Below are 15,310 nucleotides of genomic sequence, written 5' to 3'. Positions count from 1 at the left end.
CCAGTACCAAGTGGAGGCCAACTCGGGTATACCGAACTGGACGAGCAATGGGCCGAGGCTGACCGGCGCGAAAGTACCGAGAAGTGCGGAGTGAAAGGCGAACCGGTTCTCTTTTTCTACTTCCAAACTCTCTGAACTTCTTCTTATAACACATCTGGACTGCCGATTCTATACCCTGACCCTTTACCCTTTCACCCCGGATCTGCGCGCTTGGCTTACATATCCCCGCAATATGCCCGTTTCCTCCAATTATCCCCCGGTCGACGTCCCCAACGTCGACCTCTGGTCTTTCCTGTTCGAGCGAGAGGACCGGCCATTTCCCGATGACAAGAGTAAGACACATTCCACTACAAATTATCAGTGAAATTATGAATCCGCCTTACTAACACTGCAAACTCCAGTCCTCTACCAGGACGCCGAAACTAAACGTCATTACACCTACAAGACCCTCAGAGATGCCTCCCTGGAATTCGGCAAAGGCCTCAAAGCCAACTACGACTGGAAAAAAGGCGATGTTCTCGCCCTCTTCACACCCAACACAATTGATACCCCAGTCTTGACGTGGGGAACTCTGTGGGCCGGCGGAGTCGTCTCCCCCGCAAACCCAGCCTACACAGCCGAAGAACTAGCCTTTCAACTGAAAAATTCCGGCGCAAAGCTCCTTGCGACTCAACCCGCTGTCTTGCCCGTTGCTAGGGAAGCTGCGAAAAAGGCCGGTATCCCAGAAGATCATATTATCCTGCTCGGTGACCAGCGCGACCCGGAAGCTCGGTTTAAGCATTTTACTTCTGTGCTCAATATCTCTCGCGCAACTCGGTATCGCAGACAGAAGATTTCGCCTGAGTCTGATGTCGCGTTTTTGGTTTACTCTTCCGGTACTACTGGTGTGCCCAAAGGTGTTATGCTGTCTCATCGGAATATCGTTGCCAACATCTTGCAGCAGGTTACTGGCGAAGGTGGTAACTTGAGCTGGAATGGTGGTCCAGATGGGCAAGGAGATCGTGTCTTGGCATTTTTGCCCTTTTACCACATTTACGGTATGTTGTCTGCATTGTGAGGGAACGGAAACTTGGACTGAGTCACTGACTGCGCGTTTAGGATTAACTTGCCTGATCACTCAAGCTTTGTACAAGGGATACCACCTTATTGTCATGTCGAAATTCGACATTGAGAGCTGGTGCGCACACGTTCAGAACTACCGTGCCACTTTTAGCTATGTCGTGCCGCCAGTAGTGCTGTTGCTGGGTAAGCACCCGGTGGTTGACAAGTACGACCTTTCCAGTCTGCGCATGATGAATTCTGGTGCTGCACCGCTCACCCAGGAGCTGGTTGAGAATGTATACTCGCGTATCAAAGTCGGTATCAAGCAAGGCTACGGACTCAGTGAGACTAGCCCTACCACGCACTCCCAGCGATGGGAGGACTGGCGGGAACACATCGGCTCTGTGGGTCGCTTGATGCCGAGCATGGAGGCGAAGTATATGACCATGCCTGAGGATGGCTCCGACCCCAAGGAGGTCACCGTCGGCGAGGTCGGCGAGCTATACGTCCGTGGTCCGAATGTCTTTATGGGATACCACAAGAACCCGTCTGCGACCAAGGAGTGTTTGTCCGCTGACGGCTGGTTCCGGACTGGTGACGTGGGCTACCAGGATGCCAAGGGCAACTTCTTCATCACTGATCGGGTGAAGGAGCTCATCAAGTACAAGGGTTTCCAGGTGCCTCCTGCTGAGCTGGAGGGAATCTTGGTGGACAATGAGGCGATCGATGATGTGGCTGTGATTGGTCTTGAGAGTGAGGCGCATGGATCCGAGGTTCCGATGGCTTGTGTGGTTCGCAGTGCGAAGAGCAAGTCTTCTGGTGCTAGTGAGAAGGATGAGGCTGCCAAGATTGTCCAATGGTTAGATAGCAAGGTTGCCCACCACAAACGTCTGCGTGGTGGCGTGCGGTTCGTGGATCAGATCCCTAAGAACCCCAGTGGGAAGATCCTTCGCCGTATGCTGAAGCAGCAATTCAAGGATGAGTTGAAGGGTCCCAAAGCCAAGCTGTAGATTCTCGGCACCGATAGAAATTGGATATACACAATACAACATACACCATACACAATACAAGACTATCTATCCCAAGCTGCAGACATGACTAGAAGAGGAGTAGGCGAAACTTTTCACTTCATAATTTTCAATGTCTAGGTGCAGTTGGAGGTCACCTGGCTCATGTGTCAACGCGGACAGTTGCTTTTTGTTCTTGTTTTTTCATACTCTTCAGACTTTGCTTTGCTCTTCTTCCAAGCTCTTTCCTTTCCGTACGTGTCTTCCCACCAACACTTACCATTTTGGACTCTATTCAGACTGTGCTTTGCTGGTCGTTCAACACGTTCGAATTTCTCATTGTTATTTTTCTTTTATGATAAGAATTTACATCCATTTATCCCCGGGAAGTAAGAAAAGATAGGTAGCTAACACCGAAAGGCTAAGCCAACTGAATGAAAGAATATCTACCTACTCAGGAAAGAACCTCTTAACCATTCCATCGACATCCTCTTCCGCAACAGCATCAATCTTCTCAGTAGCAACCTTCTCCACAGCCTCCTCAACCTCAACATCTCCATTAACAAGATCAATCCATCCCTCAACATCAGCCCGAGCAAGCAACTGATCCGCAACAATAGCCACATCCTCCCTGGTCACACTCCCCTTAGCCTCACCGGTAATTCCCAGATCCACCTTCCTGGTCGCAGGATCATCTTTCAAAGTACCAGGCCGCAGGTTGATAGCCTGGAACGGGCGGGAATTTTCCTTCTTCTGTTTCGCGGCTAGTGCAGTCATGTACTCGTCTGCCTCCAGCTTGGCTGCGGCGTAGGTGGGTAGGATTTCGGTTTTACCACGCATGATGCTTGCCCAGGCGTCGTCGTTCATCCAGCTTGGCTGTTTACGGCGACTGCCGAGCCAGGAGACCATTAGGAATTTGGAGACGCTTGGGTAGGCGAATGAGGCGCCTATGAAGTGTTTGGCGGCTTCTTGGTCGATTGCGATTGTGCTTGCTGGGCCGCCCTTGCCGCCGGCTCCTGGTAGATTGTTAGTTATGGAATCTTATTGACCCTTTTTGGTCTTGTACTGAGCGAATCCCCGATCCTATGTTATGCTTTCTTTGCATTTTTATATATGCTCGGGACTCGGATATGGGGGTGTGGAAAGTGGGGTGAGGGGCACGTACCTGCCGACCAGACTACATAGTCTGGTTTGGTCGCGTCGAGGATCTTCTGGGCGTCCGTGGCGCTTTTAACATTTTCTAGACTGGAGATCAAGACATTAAGCTTGCCCTTCCGACCCTTGCCGAGATCTAGGATCTCGCTCTCGTGGTCGGGGTTGCGCACCACGCTAGTGACACTCCAGGAGCGGTTGAGGAGGAGTGGGGTTAGGTGTAGGGCGACTTTGCCGTGACCACCGAGAAGAAGAACGTGCATTTTGACTATTCTGAAGTTTGTTGCTTGGGAAAGGTGTGAGAGAAGATGATGTGGGACAATGGGGGGTCTTTGAAGCTTCTGCGGGGAGCTTCATTCAGCTATGACGTTATGGATTGTACAAGGATCTGATTGGATTATAATCGATATTTGGGTTTACCAGTATGTAAGAGACTTAAAAATCATCCAATAAGCTAAATTTGCTTCAGGATGATTATTTGTCCCTGTTCAATTCACTAGATGGAATCAATGTCCTGTTCATGAGCTGTTCGCCAGTCAAGGCCCGGCCCACTATGTACAGTATGGGATCCAACTCGGCACCCATTGACCCAATTGATTCAACAATTACTAATTACCAAACCCGATTGATATGATCATGCAGAGCGCTTAGCAGGAAGCACCAGATGGCACATTCTCACACTCGTCGCTGCTCGATCCACCAGTCACGCTAACATCAGACCAAGTCCAGTCCGAACAGGCCCCATCAGCACAAAGGATGTAGATAGAGGTCGCGTCACTCTCAACAGTGCCAGTGATCTTCTCCACGGTGAGATCCGTGATAGGAACACCGTCAGTGGGAGTACCAGTCGGGTCGCCATTCTCGTAGTCCTGCTCGAAAACAATACCGTAGTCGGTGATGCCGGAAAGCTTGATGTTGGAGAAGGTGACACCAGAGACAGAGCCAGTAGTTCCAGAGTTGGTCTTGATACGGATTCCGTTTGCCGAGTCTGTCACCGTCGAGTCGGAGATGGTGACGTTCTTGACGGTGTTGTCGGAACGTCCACCAACGGAGCCAATGGACAGTCCGTGACCACCGGAGCAGGTACCACCAGTGAAGACGATGTTCTAAAGGGTGTTAGTTACGCCGAGCAATTTTCTTTTGGGGGTGCACTTACAGAGCCGGAGTTGACTGCCAAACAATCATCCTGGTTCTTCACGACAGCGTTGCGAATAGTCACACCGTTGCTCTCGCCAACATCAAAAGCATCGGTGTTGTGTCCACCGTTCGAATCACCATCCGAGTTGTCGATTGTGATCCGGTTAAGAACAATGTTGTCTGACTCGACGCTGAAGGCCTGGACAGGCGTGTTCTTGATGCTCAGACCGGTGATAGTCGAGTCATCCAGGCTATGCGCATAGAAGAACTTGGGCTTCGTCTTGCCACCGTTGGTTCCCTCGCCATCCCACCAGCGCTCTCCTCCACCGTTGATGGTGTGGTTGGAAGTACCGGCAACAATGATGTTGGAACCCGAGATCTCAATCAGAGGGCCATCCCATTCTTTGTATCCGAAAGTGGTCTCGCCGTCGAAGATAACCTTTCATGATGATATTAGAGGGCAGTTCAGGCGTTGGAGCCAACCGACGGGATCTTACCTTGGTGCCGGAGCTCAGGTCCGTTAGATCCAGTGTCTCACCGGCAGGCACCTCGATGTTATCCAGCACAATCGTGGTGCAGGAGCTCTTGCTAGCGCTCGCACTAGCAGCGGAGTTGAAAGTGCAGGAGGTGGCTCTTTTCATCTGCGAAACGCGAGAAGGGGCCGGTGCAGCGGATGCAATGGTGGCGCCCAGGGCCAGCATGGACATCAGAGAAGTGCGCATGGTGTATATGGGTCTGATCAACAGACGGTATAAAGAACGTGGAGGTTGAGTCTAGCTCGAATCTACAAAAGGGAAAGGAAAGGAGAGAAGCGGTGGAGGAAACAAGAAACAAGTAGGGCATCATCTCAGTATATATGGGGTTTCTGATAACAGCAGAACATGAAACGTGGGAAAAAAGATCGTCCCGTCTATCCGAGACGCTTCGCATTCGACTCTGGCACAATCTATGAACTCATCTATCCGAAGCCCTGACAGAACTCCACAGTGTCTATCATAACCTTGTGAAGAATGGTCTGTTCCTCTTACGGTTATGGCACGAGCCGATCTTCAGGGATGTCAGGGGAAAAGTGGAAACGGTCGTCCGTTCCTGAATTTCGGGGGATCATCGGTAAAATCCAGGTCTCGGTCGGGATAAGCAGTTTCACCATCAGGCCGCTCTGCATTCTGGTCCAATGGACTGCATCCACCTAGACCTGTGCTGAACAAGCATGCGTGGGGCAATGCTTGGCTTATCATTTAATCAATATAAAGCATGTCTTAGTTCGGGGTAAGGTGAGGTGGCTGATTTTAACTTTAATAAGACACTTCGGTAAATACTTTAATCTAAATAGATTGCTTGCCAGTGATGTCAATGGCATTTCCCTGCGAGCAAGGGTATAGTAATAGATAGTAGGTGATCGAAGTACTCAAGCTCCATCCGCCCTGGGGCAGACATAGATTAATGAAACCGCAGGCTTTATATTGTCGATATCGAACAAATTTCTCTATCATATTAATGTTCACAAAGGGAGAAACTCCCTCTCGCAAATTCACGATTATTCTTCTCCTTCCGAACACTCCGCTCTTCCATTAGCGAAAGCCTATGTCCCTTCGCCTCCTCCATTGTCATCAATGACCCTTTCATCCCCCAATCACCTTGACCCTCCCTCCAATCCTCCCGTTGTGGTGGAACATTTGCCGACGAGATAATACGTCGATGAGGATCCACAAGAAACAGTGCAAGAATCTTCCTGTGTCCTGGTTTGGTCCGATCAGCCAATGAAAAGGGAGAGACGCAGTGTTGCAAGATATTCGGGAACGTGATTAATCGGCCTTCTTTGCAGACAATGTCTCCGTCGACTTGAGTCTTGTTATAATCCTGATTACGTCCGTCGACCTCGGGTGGAAATCCAAAGATAACCTGCAGAAATTGGTGGAGATCTTGCTCGTAATCGATGTTATCAAATTCGGCCATGGCTCGATGACGGAAGGCCAATGTACTTTCCGTGATGTTGGCGCTGTCGTAGTAGTAGATCGCTGATGCGCAAATTCGTTCGTTCTGATTTTTAGAAATGAGAAAAGCACTTGTAGAAAGCGGGTAAGTTACTCACCAATTGGCCCTCTATGTGCCAGGTGCCACCCTCATAGTCGGGCTTGTCGGGTGTCAGTTCGATATTCGCCAGCTTCACAATCACCTGGAGGTTCTGATTTTTGAACTGCTCTCGCAGGTTGACTGGCTCATCGTAGTAATCTAGCGCGTAATTTCTATCGAACCGGCCTGGCTCGGGCTGCTTGATCGGTCTGGATGCCAGCCAAGCCCAATCGTCCTCACAATGTTGGTCCTCGTCGTAGTCCCCCTCTGGCTCTGTTGGCTTCGGCGTGGGAGCTTCGCCATACTCGACTCCGTGGAATTCAATTCTGTGTCGATGTCCATAATTTCTTTGTATCAGACTCATGTCCCAGAGGGGAATCGTTCGCGCGATTATCTGTTCAATGACTTCGTATAGCGCACGATGTTCGATAGGATGAGCGTTGTTGATGTATGACAGGATTCGACAACCATCACCCTCTGTCATTTCGACGTCGCAAGGGAGCCATTGGAATCTTCCGCTCAGTACCGAGGGACCCTCATGCCATCTTGATGGTGGCGGCGGCATGGTTGAATTTTTCTCTGATGGGATTGGTATCAAGTCGCCTTCTCCGATGCTACCAAGACAGTCATCTAGACCAATGACACGGTCTGGTAATATACGGGTTCGACCGTAGATCACCGGGAAAAGCGAAGGATGCACCAGGTCAACAACTTTCTGATCCGAGCCTGGATGATAGTCTTTGTCCTTTTGGGGGATGTGTTCCATGGGGGCGACTGCGTCCTTCAAAGCCTGTTGGATCTGCTGAGAGATCGCGATGTCGGACTTGACCACCCCAGAATCGAAGACATGGATGGCTCCTTTTTCTTTGTAGATTCTAGCTTTCCATTGAAGCTCATCAATTATCCAATCCATCATTCTAGAGGACACATCCTGGCCACTTTGAGAGATCTCCTCACGCCATTTGGCAGTGATTTGCTCGTCGAAAACCTATGGAGTCAGATCCGAGTTCACAATATGCACGCGGCCAAAACATACCTTTTGATCCCATGCAGGCTTGTCAGTAATGGTATTCATCACTCGCATCATCAGGATCTCTCTGTGCGTAAAGAGAAGACTGCAACAAGCCGGTCAGCTCCGGAATTCAACGCGATTCCAAAGTACTTACCCTGTATCTTCTTGACTGCAATAGCTTGGATCTAAGGCATTCTGAAACCCAGCTGACCTCCCGTAACCCGCTGCAACCACCTGGGACTAATAAGTATCATTTGCAGTCTTTGCATTCAAAGGGGAAAAGGCTGACCTCGGGATAGAGATCGGAATTGAATCCTGGCATCTTAAGTCGCGGGTCCATCTTGACTCTTGAGTGAGTTGGTGAATTGTGTGAATCTGGCGACATGAGCTGGACTATATAGTCTTTTTTCAAGGACGCAGAAGCTGCAAAAACATTGGAAGGCACACAGAAAACAGGCTACCGTGGCGACAGGTGTGGGAGCCTACGCCTAGACCTACGCTAACCAGAAATTAGGGTCTTCTCTGGACCCTTTTTTCTAGAAAAGATAAAAATAAAAAATAAAAGAAAATATGATGTCAACCATTCAGATGTCATTACATCAAGTAAAAGAGAACAAGCTATTCATTCATCCGAGTATATTCGGACACTCACAGCCTAAAGCTACAGATGTATGTACGTAGGCACATACCTTGTCGTCGTTGCCCTTTTGAACCGAACACGTGAGCAGCTAGGTATTACATAAGTGGGTCCACCAGAGAGCAGCAGCCTGGTAGGCTTCCTTTTCCCTGGATATACGGGCTTGGCAAATGACCACAGTAAGAATTCTACTCGAAAGATATAGCATTATAATTCACACCGCTGCTTCTGCCTCCTTGGGATCGACCATACCAATCAACGTCTCAAATCAAGCTGTCTCTCGGCGTAGTACTGGTAGCGACCTGCCATTGCATGCCGTAGCCGTTTACCGTAAGTGATAAACCCAAATGTGCCAAGTAGAATGGTAGTCATCAAAACTGCAATTGTCACAAAGACATTTGCCAGGCCAACCCCCTCGATCCATAGCGAAAGGGAAAACACCAAAGCAGTTGCGAAAAGATTGCGGACGAAACTCACCCCAGCCAATGAGTCGGCAACGATCTGCCAAATGAGTTTAGTCACTGATTTGTATTTCATACTAAGAGGGTTTTAGTTGCATACCTCTCCATAAGCATCGGTAATATAAGTCAAAGACACGCTGCTAGCGGGCGCATTCCCAAATGCACAAAGTGCAAATCCTGCTGCCAAGACTGGCCAAGGAGCGCCTCGGCTCAGGCCCAGGCCAAACATCAGTATTCCTGCCGGGACAAGAGGAATAAAGCCGGCAATGGCCCAAAGACGCATCTCCGGTTCGTAGATGCCTTGGTTTCGTCTTGCAAGAAAGAGGATAATCCAGTCGCTCAGAGGGCCCGTCACAAGGGCCCCCAGACTTGTCCCAATGAACGGAGGGAGGCTCATCAGGCCTATCTGGGATGAATTGAAGCTATAACGCGGCAAGGCCCTGTATGATGACAGAGTGGTGATCATGATTGTTGAACATGCTGTCATAGCCCCGTATATGAGAGCCATGAAAAGGACGGACGGAATCGTAAAGAGAATGAGGAAAGGCTGGTAACTATGCCGGAAGAAATGATGCAGGGTGCCTTGAGGTCTTGTGAAAGGCACCAGACGCTGTAGGTATGTTTTCTTAGGGATAGAAATATCGATCTGTGGTGACGCGATGTCGCAGTTGGAGCTGGTTCGTGCCAAACAATCGCCAATCCTGTCAATTTTCTCATTTTCTTTGGTGGCGCCATGTGTTTCTGATGCCTCAACCTTCCTCTCAGATGTCGAAATACCATCGATCATCCCGACGGGTACCTTGTATAAACTTTCCTCGTAGAAAAAGATAAAAGCAACAAAGCAGATACCAAAAAATATGGCCATCCACCACCAGACCATGCGCCACCCTTGGGCAACTGTAATGTAGCCCGCAGCCAATGGCGCCAAATTAGAACCGCTGTTCATGAACCAGACGTAGATACTATTGATTAAGCCACGTTGGTGAACGAAATAGATATCTGTGACGGTCATCTGCACAATGACTTCAGAAAGCACACCAAAGAAACAACTTAGAATATTAACCATCATAAGATCCGCAACTGTCTCCATTTTTGCAGACCATATGCAGATGGCGAGCTGCGCCGCGGTGCTGAAGAGGTAGACAGGGCGTCGTCCGATTGCCAGAGCAAATGGGATCATGAAGAACGCCTCGATGCACAAGCTTCTCACATCCGGCTGCATATGAGTCCTCGAGTATCTCAAAGCTAAAGCCAAGTTAGTGTAGCGGCGTCAATCCTTCGAGGGTCAGCAATCGCAGGTTAGAAAGGGATGGTGGATACTTACAATGCCCAGACCATGAAGGAATAGAAGGATGCCAGGAAAAAATTGAGATGTTTTCGCCATAGTGGCCAATTCTGCAAGTTCGTTGTATCAGATGGTTGTCTCGCAGTAGATGGAAGGGAATATAGCTCCTTACTAGGGGATCATTTGGGTCCGACGTGGGACGAGGCTGTAACATTATCTCGCCATGCGTATGCGCGTAATCAGTACCCCGTAAGCTTTCAATTCGAGCGGTACCTGGCGGCCAGTCCGGGTCACGGTCACATGCATTGCCAGGGGCCATGGTTGCTCGTTTGTGGATTGAAGAAGCTGTTGAGTACTTTGATCTGGGCTCGGGTATTGAGCTGGTTCTTATACCATTTGGCCATTACTGAATGTATCCTACGGTTTCGAATGTATTTCTTTACCTCCTTTGAAAAATAGGTAGCCTTCAGACTATTAGCAACAAAAGTTGTGTCCTATTAGACGGATCTTGGCGCGAGTGCCTATTGGCTAATGCGGCAAATGGCGGGGGATGGAGCCGTGCACAATTATTCGCCGCATGCAAGTTACCTCTATCTTGAGATTCTAGGAACCTGCGGAATGGATTACGCTTTTTTCTCGGATCTGGTAGCAACTCAATGTTATAGAGAAGATAATTTGCGATAGGTTGTGAACATTGCCTTTCATGATCATCACTGGACTCCTCAGTTTCATTTGAAACAGTGGCGAAGAGGTAGGTAAATTTCGACTTGGTTTATTATATCTTCTCAAGACTTTGCGCATTATGCCTTATTCAAACGCCTCTCAATGCCTAAAAGGCTTCCATGCTTGGAGGTCATCTCTTCAAATATCTTACAAATCCAACTCTGCTCAGCCAAGCGTTTCGTTTCCATACTTGCCATAAGCATGGGCCAGCATATGCGTCCTAAAAGTCGCATATCAATATCCAATGCTTTTTTGGCCGTTTCCATGAGATTTTTCAAAGACGACTGGTGACAGCCATGCTTTGATAATCTACGGCAAACGACTCGGTGACAGAATATCTCCGTTCCATATAAATCGGCAACGGCAATTAGAGTCGTACGTACTACACGGCGCGATACAGAGCTAGGTCCTTGCGCAAGCTTCGCTATTCGCAGAAGGTCGTCAAATTCCTGCTCTTGATTAGTACAATATACTTGGCCACTGAGGCGTGATTGGAGAGATCCGCACCTCTTTGGTCTGACGTAAGTCTTCGCATATGCCTGTCATGTGGGAAATGTTCAGGGACAGGCCCGGTGAGCTCTGATCCAGAGTTTCCAGTTTGAAATGAAGCTTGTTGCACTCATGGGTGAGGTCCAGGGCTCGAAGGTTCTCAAGGTCATCCAGAAGCTCTTCAGCTGGGTACCGAGTGTCCCAGATTCGGGGTAATGTATGGTGCGCTGCTTGAAAAAGCTGATCGTAGAACACGCCGGGGTTCTCGCCGTCGACAAAGTAATAAGACGAAGCTTTGGCATCTGGGGCCTCTGGCAGGATCGTCAAATTGCATGCACTATTTCTATGATAAGCCATTGTTAGCGATCAACTAGAATGCGACGTACAGAGTAAGAAGCAACAAATGCTGCGACAGCGGGGGAAGACAGTCAATTGACAATTGATCTCCACTGGTCCCAGAAAGCTGTTCGGAGCTACGAAAAAAGGACGCCAATCCCTGGAGATGTATCGATGTAGTGGCATTACTTTTACTGAATTGTGCTTCATAAAACACCATGAGATAGAAGACAGTTAAGATCGCATCGATGTCCTCATCTGTCATGGGCGCCGGCGTACGTAACAGACGTGACAACTCGCTCAGGGCAAGACAATAATGTGCTTTTCCCGCCTTTCCTATTGGCGTTAAGGAAGTGTAAGAATGCGGATATGTCGTCTGTCGTAACTGAAGTTCTTTCGCCCCCATGGCCATGATCATATGCATGACGCTGGAGTTGCATTATGGCTACTTCCCGGTAAATATAAGCTGGAGCGCTCCACTCCCAAGCTTTACCGTAGTTGAAAGCGAGAATGCAATGGGGAAAGAATTGGAACAGCTCCCGGTCCTTTAGGTCAAGTATGACGGAGTTCTGGAGCGGGATATGGTCTGTCCCTAGGCTTCTCATGAGAGGAGGCTGGTAATTATAGATGTAGTGATATGGGTCGATCTGATAAGTGGGAGTGGCAGCAGCTGGTGCACGATGGATCAATGGTTTTATTGAACGACAAATGCCACGCGGTCCTGCTGCCTTGCGTGTTGATCGCCGAGGAACCGGCACCCAGTCCCAGTCACATTTCACATGGCCACTAGTACAGCGCTGACACTCCGGTCTTTGTTCGTCGCACTTTAGCTTGCGCACACGACAAGACAAGCAACCTGCTCATGAGATGATTAAATTATGAGCGGATTGCATCCTAGCGATACTGACCTTTTTTCAAGCGGGGTGCATTTCTTCCCGACATATTGGATTCTCTCGGAGCCCATCAATTGGGTTAGCACAGAGTTAGACGAGGTTAGGTCGCTTAGAGAAGAGTGACCAGGTGATAGGTGTGGGGACGGTAAACACCGACTTACCCCGGCTTGTTATCTGTGTACCTTTTGCCGCATTGGCCAATCACAGGTCAGAGTCATATTTCTCATTTAGCCAATCGGGGGACAAGTAAACGTTGGCTTCACTATACGGTACTTGGTCTAGAAAATAACTGCTGCAATTCAGTACGTCTTCTACGGCCCCTATAAATTGGGTTCAGGTGAGTCTATGGGATCTCTTCCCTTCCTCCATACACATTGTGCCCAGATCGCAAGCTATGAGAACTACTCTACCAGCCCCAGCTGACCCCGGTCAAATTCAGGACGAAATCGATGTCCTGGCAAACACTCATAAGAATGATCTATGGCGTGTGAACAAACAGGTAAGTCGATCAATCTGTCATTCCGGTGCTCATAAGATTTCTAACCCGTTTCCCCACCACCAGATTCACGGAAACCCCGAGCCACACTATGAAGAGGTGCAAGCCCATGACAACATTTGCAGTTTGCTGGAAAGCCTTGGGTATACCGCCGCGCCTCATGCATACGGAATCTCAACAGCTTTCCAAGTCGAGTTCGGCACCGGAGGGGGGCTCGTGAGTTATAACGCCGAATACGATGCCCTCCCTCGTGGAAACGACGAGTACCACCATGCATGCGGACACAATCTCATCGCCACCTCCTCAATTGCCGCCTTCCTGTTCACCGCGGGCTTGCTCAAAGAGATGGGGATCCAGGGCCGGGTCCGGTTGCTGGGCACACCAGCTGAAGAGTCGGGTGGTGGCAAAATTGACTTGATCGAAGCTGGAGCTTATCGCGGCGTGGATGCTAGTCTTATGGCCCACCCATCCAACGACATCGAATCCTTCGATGGCATCAGTTGTCCTAAGACTTTGGCCATTAATTCAGTCAAGATCAAGTTCCATGGAAAGGAGGCCCACGCTGCAGCCTCTCCGTGGGCTGGAGTCAATGCACTCGATGCTGTTGTTTCAACATACAATAACATCGCGATGTTGCGACAACAGCTTCCATTAACAGATCGTGTTCACAGCATAATTAGCAATGGCGGCGAAAGACCGAACATCATTCCCGGACTTGCGGAGATTGAGCTCTATGCGCGGGCTGCCACCGATACAGAGTTAGAAACACTTTGCAAACGACTTGAAGGCTGCATCCATGGCGGTGCGCAGGCAGCCGGATGCAAAGTCGAATTGACATGGTGAGACCGAATTTTTTGGTTCGTATTGATCACGCTAACCTAGGCTAGGGATCGGGCATATAAAAACCTGCGAAACAATGAGACCATCGCAAGGGTCTTTACCGACTCTATGCGAGCCATGGGGAAAACATTCCAACACAAATTGGAGGACAATATTGGAGGCTCAACTGATCAAGGTACCATGTTCATTTCAAGACGGTGGCTGCATGGCTGGATTTCTAATGTGTCTGCTTCTAGGAAACGTGACCCACGAGATCCCCGGTATCCATCCGATGTTTGTGATACCTACTCCAGAAGGCGACATGGGACCGCATACACCCGGGTTTGCAGAGGCAGCAGGCACATATGATTCGTTTCTACGAGCCTTGGACGTTGGAAAGGGCCTTGCAACTGCAGGCTACCAAATTCTGGCGGACCGCCAGCTCAGACATGAGGCTTGGAATGAGCATGTCAATAAATGGCCGGGTGTAGCAAAGAGCGACGTCAGCTACACATAATAGATACTTCACCGTTGGAAGTAGGGACCAAAATTCAACTTGCGACTGATGCTGAAATGGGATATCACGTGATAACATAGTCCAGCCAATCATACTTTCTTCGTGAGCACGGACCCCAGACTGAGATTTACCTTGTGGGCCTGACTCTGTGCGTACGTTACGTCATGTTTGTGTCCTGCTTATTTTCATTCCAGCGGCCCTGGGGCGCAAAAATGGCATTAATGGAAACCATACCAGCGTTTCAATGCCATGTTTGTACCTCGAAGCTCAAAATACAGACGCAGTTGCAGGATCAAAGTTAAACTATTTTCAGCAGTGAGGCGTTCGAAGACCCCCGGTGCCGTTTCGAACTGTTGGTACTCCACTGGGGCAACTGAAATATATTTAACGAGCAATTCGTACAATTGTAGGTTATCGGATTGTATCCGTTCATGACCTCATCCTGTGATCTTAATACCTTGACTACGTCCTTTTAAATATAATTGGAAAGGTTGGATGTTCTAGATCTTCTTAATTTTGTGCTTTGTTTGAAATAAATTGTTGAATCAAAGAACCTTGCTTTGGAAGCTCTTTCCGGACCTTGGACAAGCGAGATTGAATATCAAAGCTCCACCAATACCATCATTTCCCGGAATCATATCTACTCCTACACAAAGGAACTAACACCGCGTGGCATTCAGATCAATCCGATAACCGAGACCTCCAATCAAAATATACCACCGAGAATGAGCGGAAGAAAATTGATCGCACACTTGAAACAACGGCGCGCGGGGCCTTGAATTACAATCTTCTCTTAGTGCGGAGCCAGAAATTGGGATTGGTGGTTTGGCACCCACCAACATGGATCATACTTCCGGCCCCAACGTTCCTCCTCAATCTTCTTAGACTTTCGCAAGAACACAAAATCGATGAATCTGGGCCCTGGAGTTCAAGAACCGATCGATATGCACTCCCGTCGATCAATATTCAGAGATCAATGAATGTATGAATCAATTATTCATGAAGTATGACGCTTGACTTTCTACCAAGCGCTCAATACGAGATTCTACATCCGTTGAATCAATATTCCGAGAAGTGTGATAGATCGGAAATTAATATCGAGCTCGAGAGCCTCGACTTTGGGCCGTTTTGCAAGTGCGAGTATCGGGAATTGGAAGGTACTTTTGGGTAAACTGGTACTGGTGGAGTCAATACCGGCTGCCCCACCAGGTATACCAGGTACCGGTACCAAC

At 48.9% G+C, this 15,310-nt stretch overlaps 7 protein-coding genes across 7 annotated transcripts; 2 read left to right on the top strand and 5 right to left on the bottom strand.

Annotated features, from left to right (window-relative positions):
* Nucleotides 1–232: 232 nt before the first annotated feature.
* Nucleotides 233–2,051, top strand: N7484_008368 (acyl--CoA ligase; the record flags this gene model as incomplete). Its single annotated transcript, XM_057118755.1, has 3 exons — nucleotides 233–332; nucleotides 402–1,037; nucleotides 1,099–2,051. The coding sequence occupies 3 exons, from the start codon at nucleotides 233–235 to the stop codon at nucleotides 2,049–2,051; spliced, it is 1,689 nt and encodes a 562-aa protein (XP_056968310.1).
* Nucleotides 2,052–2,498: 447 nt separating this feature from the next.
* On the bottom strand, nucleotides 2,499–3,463 carry N7484_008367 (uncharacterized protein; the record flags this gene model as incomplete). The annotated part of the gene is made up of 2 exons (XM_057118754.1): nucleotides 2,499–3,064; nucleotides 3,214–3,463. 2 exons carry the CDS (start codon nucleotides 3,461–3,463, stop codon nucleotides 2,499–2,501), a joined length of 816 nt encoding a protein of 271 aa, XP_056968309.1.
* Nucleotides 3,464–3,847: 384 nt separating this feature from the next.
* N7484_008366 (glycoside hydrolase family 28 protein) lies at nucleotides 3,848–5,059 on the bottom strand (the record flags this gene model as incomplete). The annotated part of the gene is made up of 3 exons (XM_057118753.1): nucleotides 3,848–4,306; nucleotides 4,357–4,776; nucleotides 4,835–5,059. The coding sequence occupies 3 exons, from the start codon at nucleotides 5,057–5,059 to the stop codon at nucleotides 3,848–3,850; spliced, it is 1,104 nt and encodes a 367-aa protein (XP_056968308.1).
* A 772-nt stretch (nucleotides 5,060–5,831) lies between these two features.
* On the bottom strand, nucleotides 5,832–7,762 carry N7484_008365 (DUF4246 domain-containing protein; the record flags this gene model as incomplete). Its single annotated transcript, XM_057118752.1, has 5 exons — nucleotides 5,832–6,377; nucleotides 6,430–7,398; nucleotides 7,447–7,525; nucleotides 7,577–7,662; nucleotides 7,712–7,762. The coding sequence occupies 5 exons, from the start codon at nucleotides 7,760–7,762 to the stop codon at nucleotides 5,832–5,834; spliced, it is 1,731 nt and encodes a 576-aa protein (XP_056968307.1).
* Nucleotides 7,763–8,314: 552 nt separating this feature from the next.
* On the bottom strand, nucleotides 8,315–10,124 carry N7484_008364 (major facilitator superfamily domain-containing protein; the record flags this gene model as incomplete). Its single annotated transcript, XM_057118751.1, has 3 exons — nucleotides 8,315–8,560; nucleotides 8,621–9,765; nucleotides 10,079–10,124. The coding sequence occupies 3 exons, from the start codon at nucleotides 10,122–10,124 to the stop codon at nucleotides 8,315–8,317; spliced, it is 1,437 nt and encodes a 478-aa protein (XP_056968306.1).
* Nucleotides 10,125–10,987: 863 nt separating this feature from the next.
* N7484_008363 (uncharacterized protein) lies at nucleotides 10,988–11,374 on the bottom strand (the record flags this gene model as incomplete). The annotated part of the gene is made up of 1 exon (XM_057118750.1): nucleotides 10,988–11,374. One exon carries the CDS (start codon nucleotides 11,372–11,374, stop codon nucleotides 10,988–10,990), a length of 387 nt encoding a protein of 128 aa, XP_056968305.1.
* A 1,266-nt stretch (nucleotides 11,375–12,640) lies between these two features.
* N7484_008362 (M20 family metallopeptidase) lies at nucleotides 12,641–14,078 on the top strand (the record flags this gene model as incomplete). The annotated part of the gene is made up of 4 exons (XM_057118749.1): nucleotides 12,641–12,745; nucleotides 12,809–13,581; nucleotides 13,630–13,757; nucleotides 13,819–14,078. 4 exons carry the CDS (start codon nucleotides 12,641–12,643, stop codon nucleotides 14,076–14,078), a joined length of 1,266 nt encoding a protein of 421 aa, XP_056968304.1.
* Nucleotides 14,079–15,310: the final 1,232 nt, after the last annotated feature.

This window comes from Penicillium longicatenatum, assembly GCF_028827895.1.
Source record: "Penicillium longicatenatum strain IBT 33135 chromosome Unknown contig_6_segment0_segment0, whole genome shotgun sequence".
In the NCBI taxonomy this organism is placed as follows: domain Eukaryota; kingdom Fungi; phylum Ascomycota; class Eurotiomycetes; order Eurotiales; family Aspergillaceae; genus Penicillium; species Penicillium longicatenatum.
Note: the sequence above shows the minus strand (reverse complement) of the source record. Positions and strands in the feature narration are given on the sequence as shown.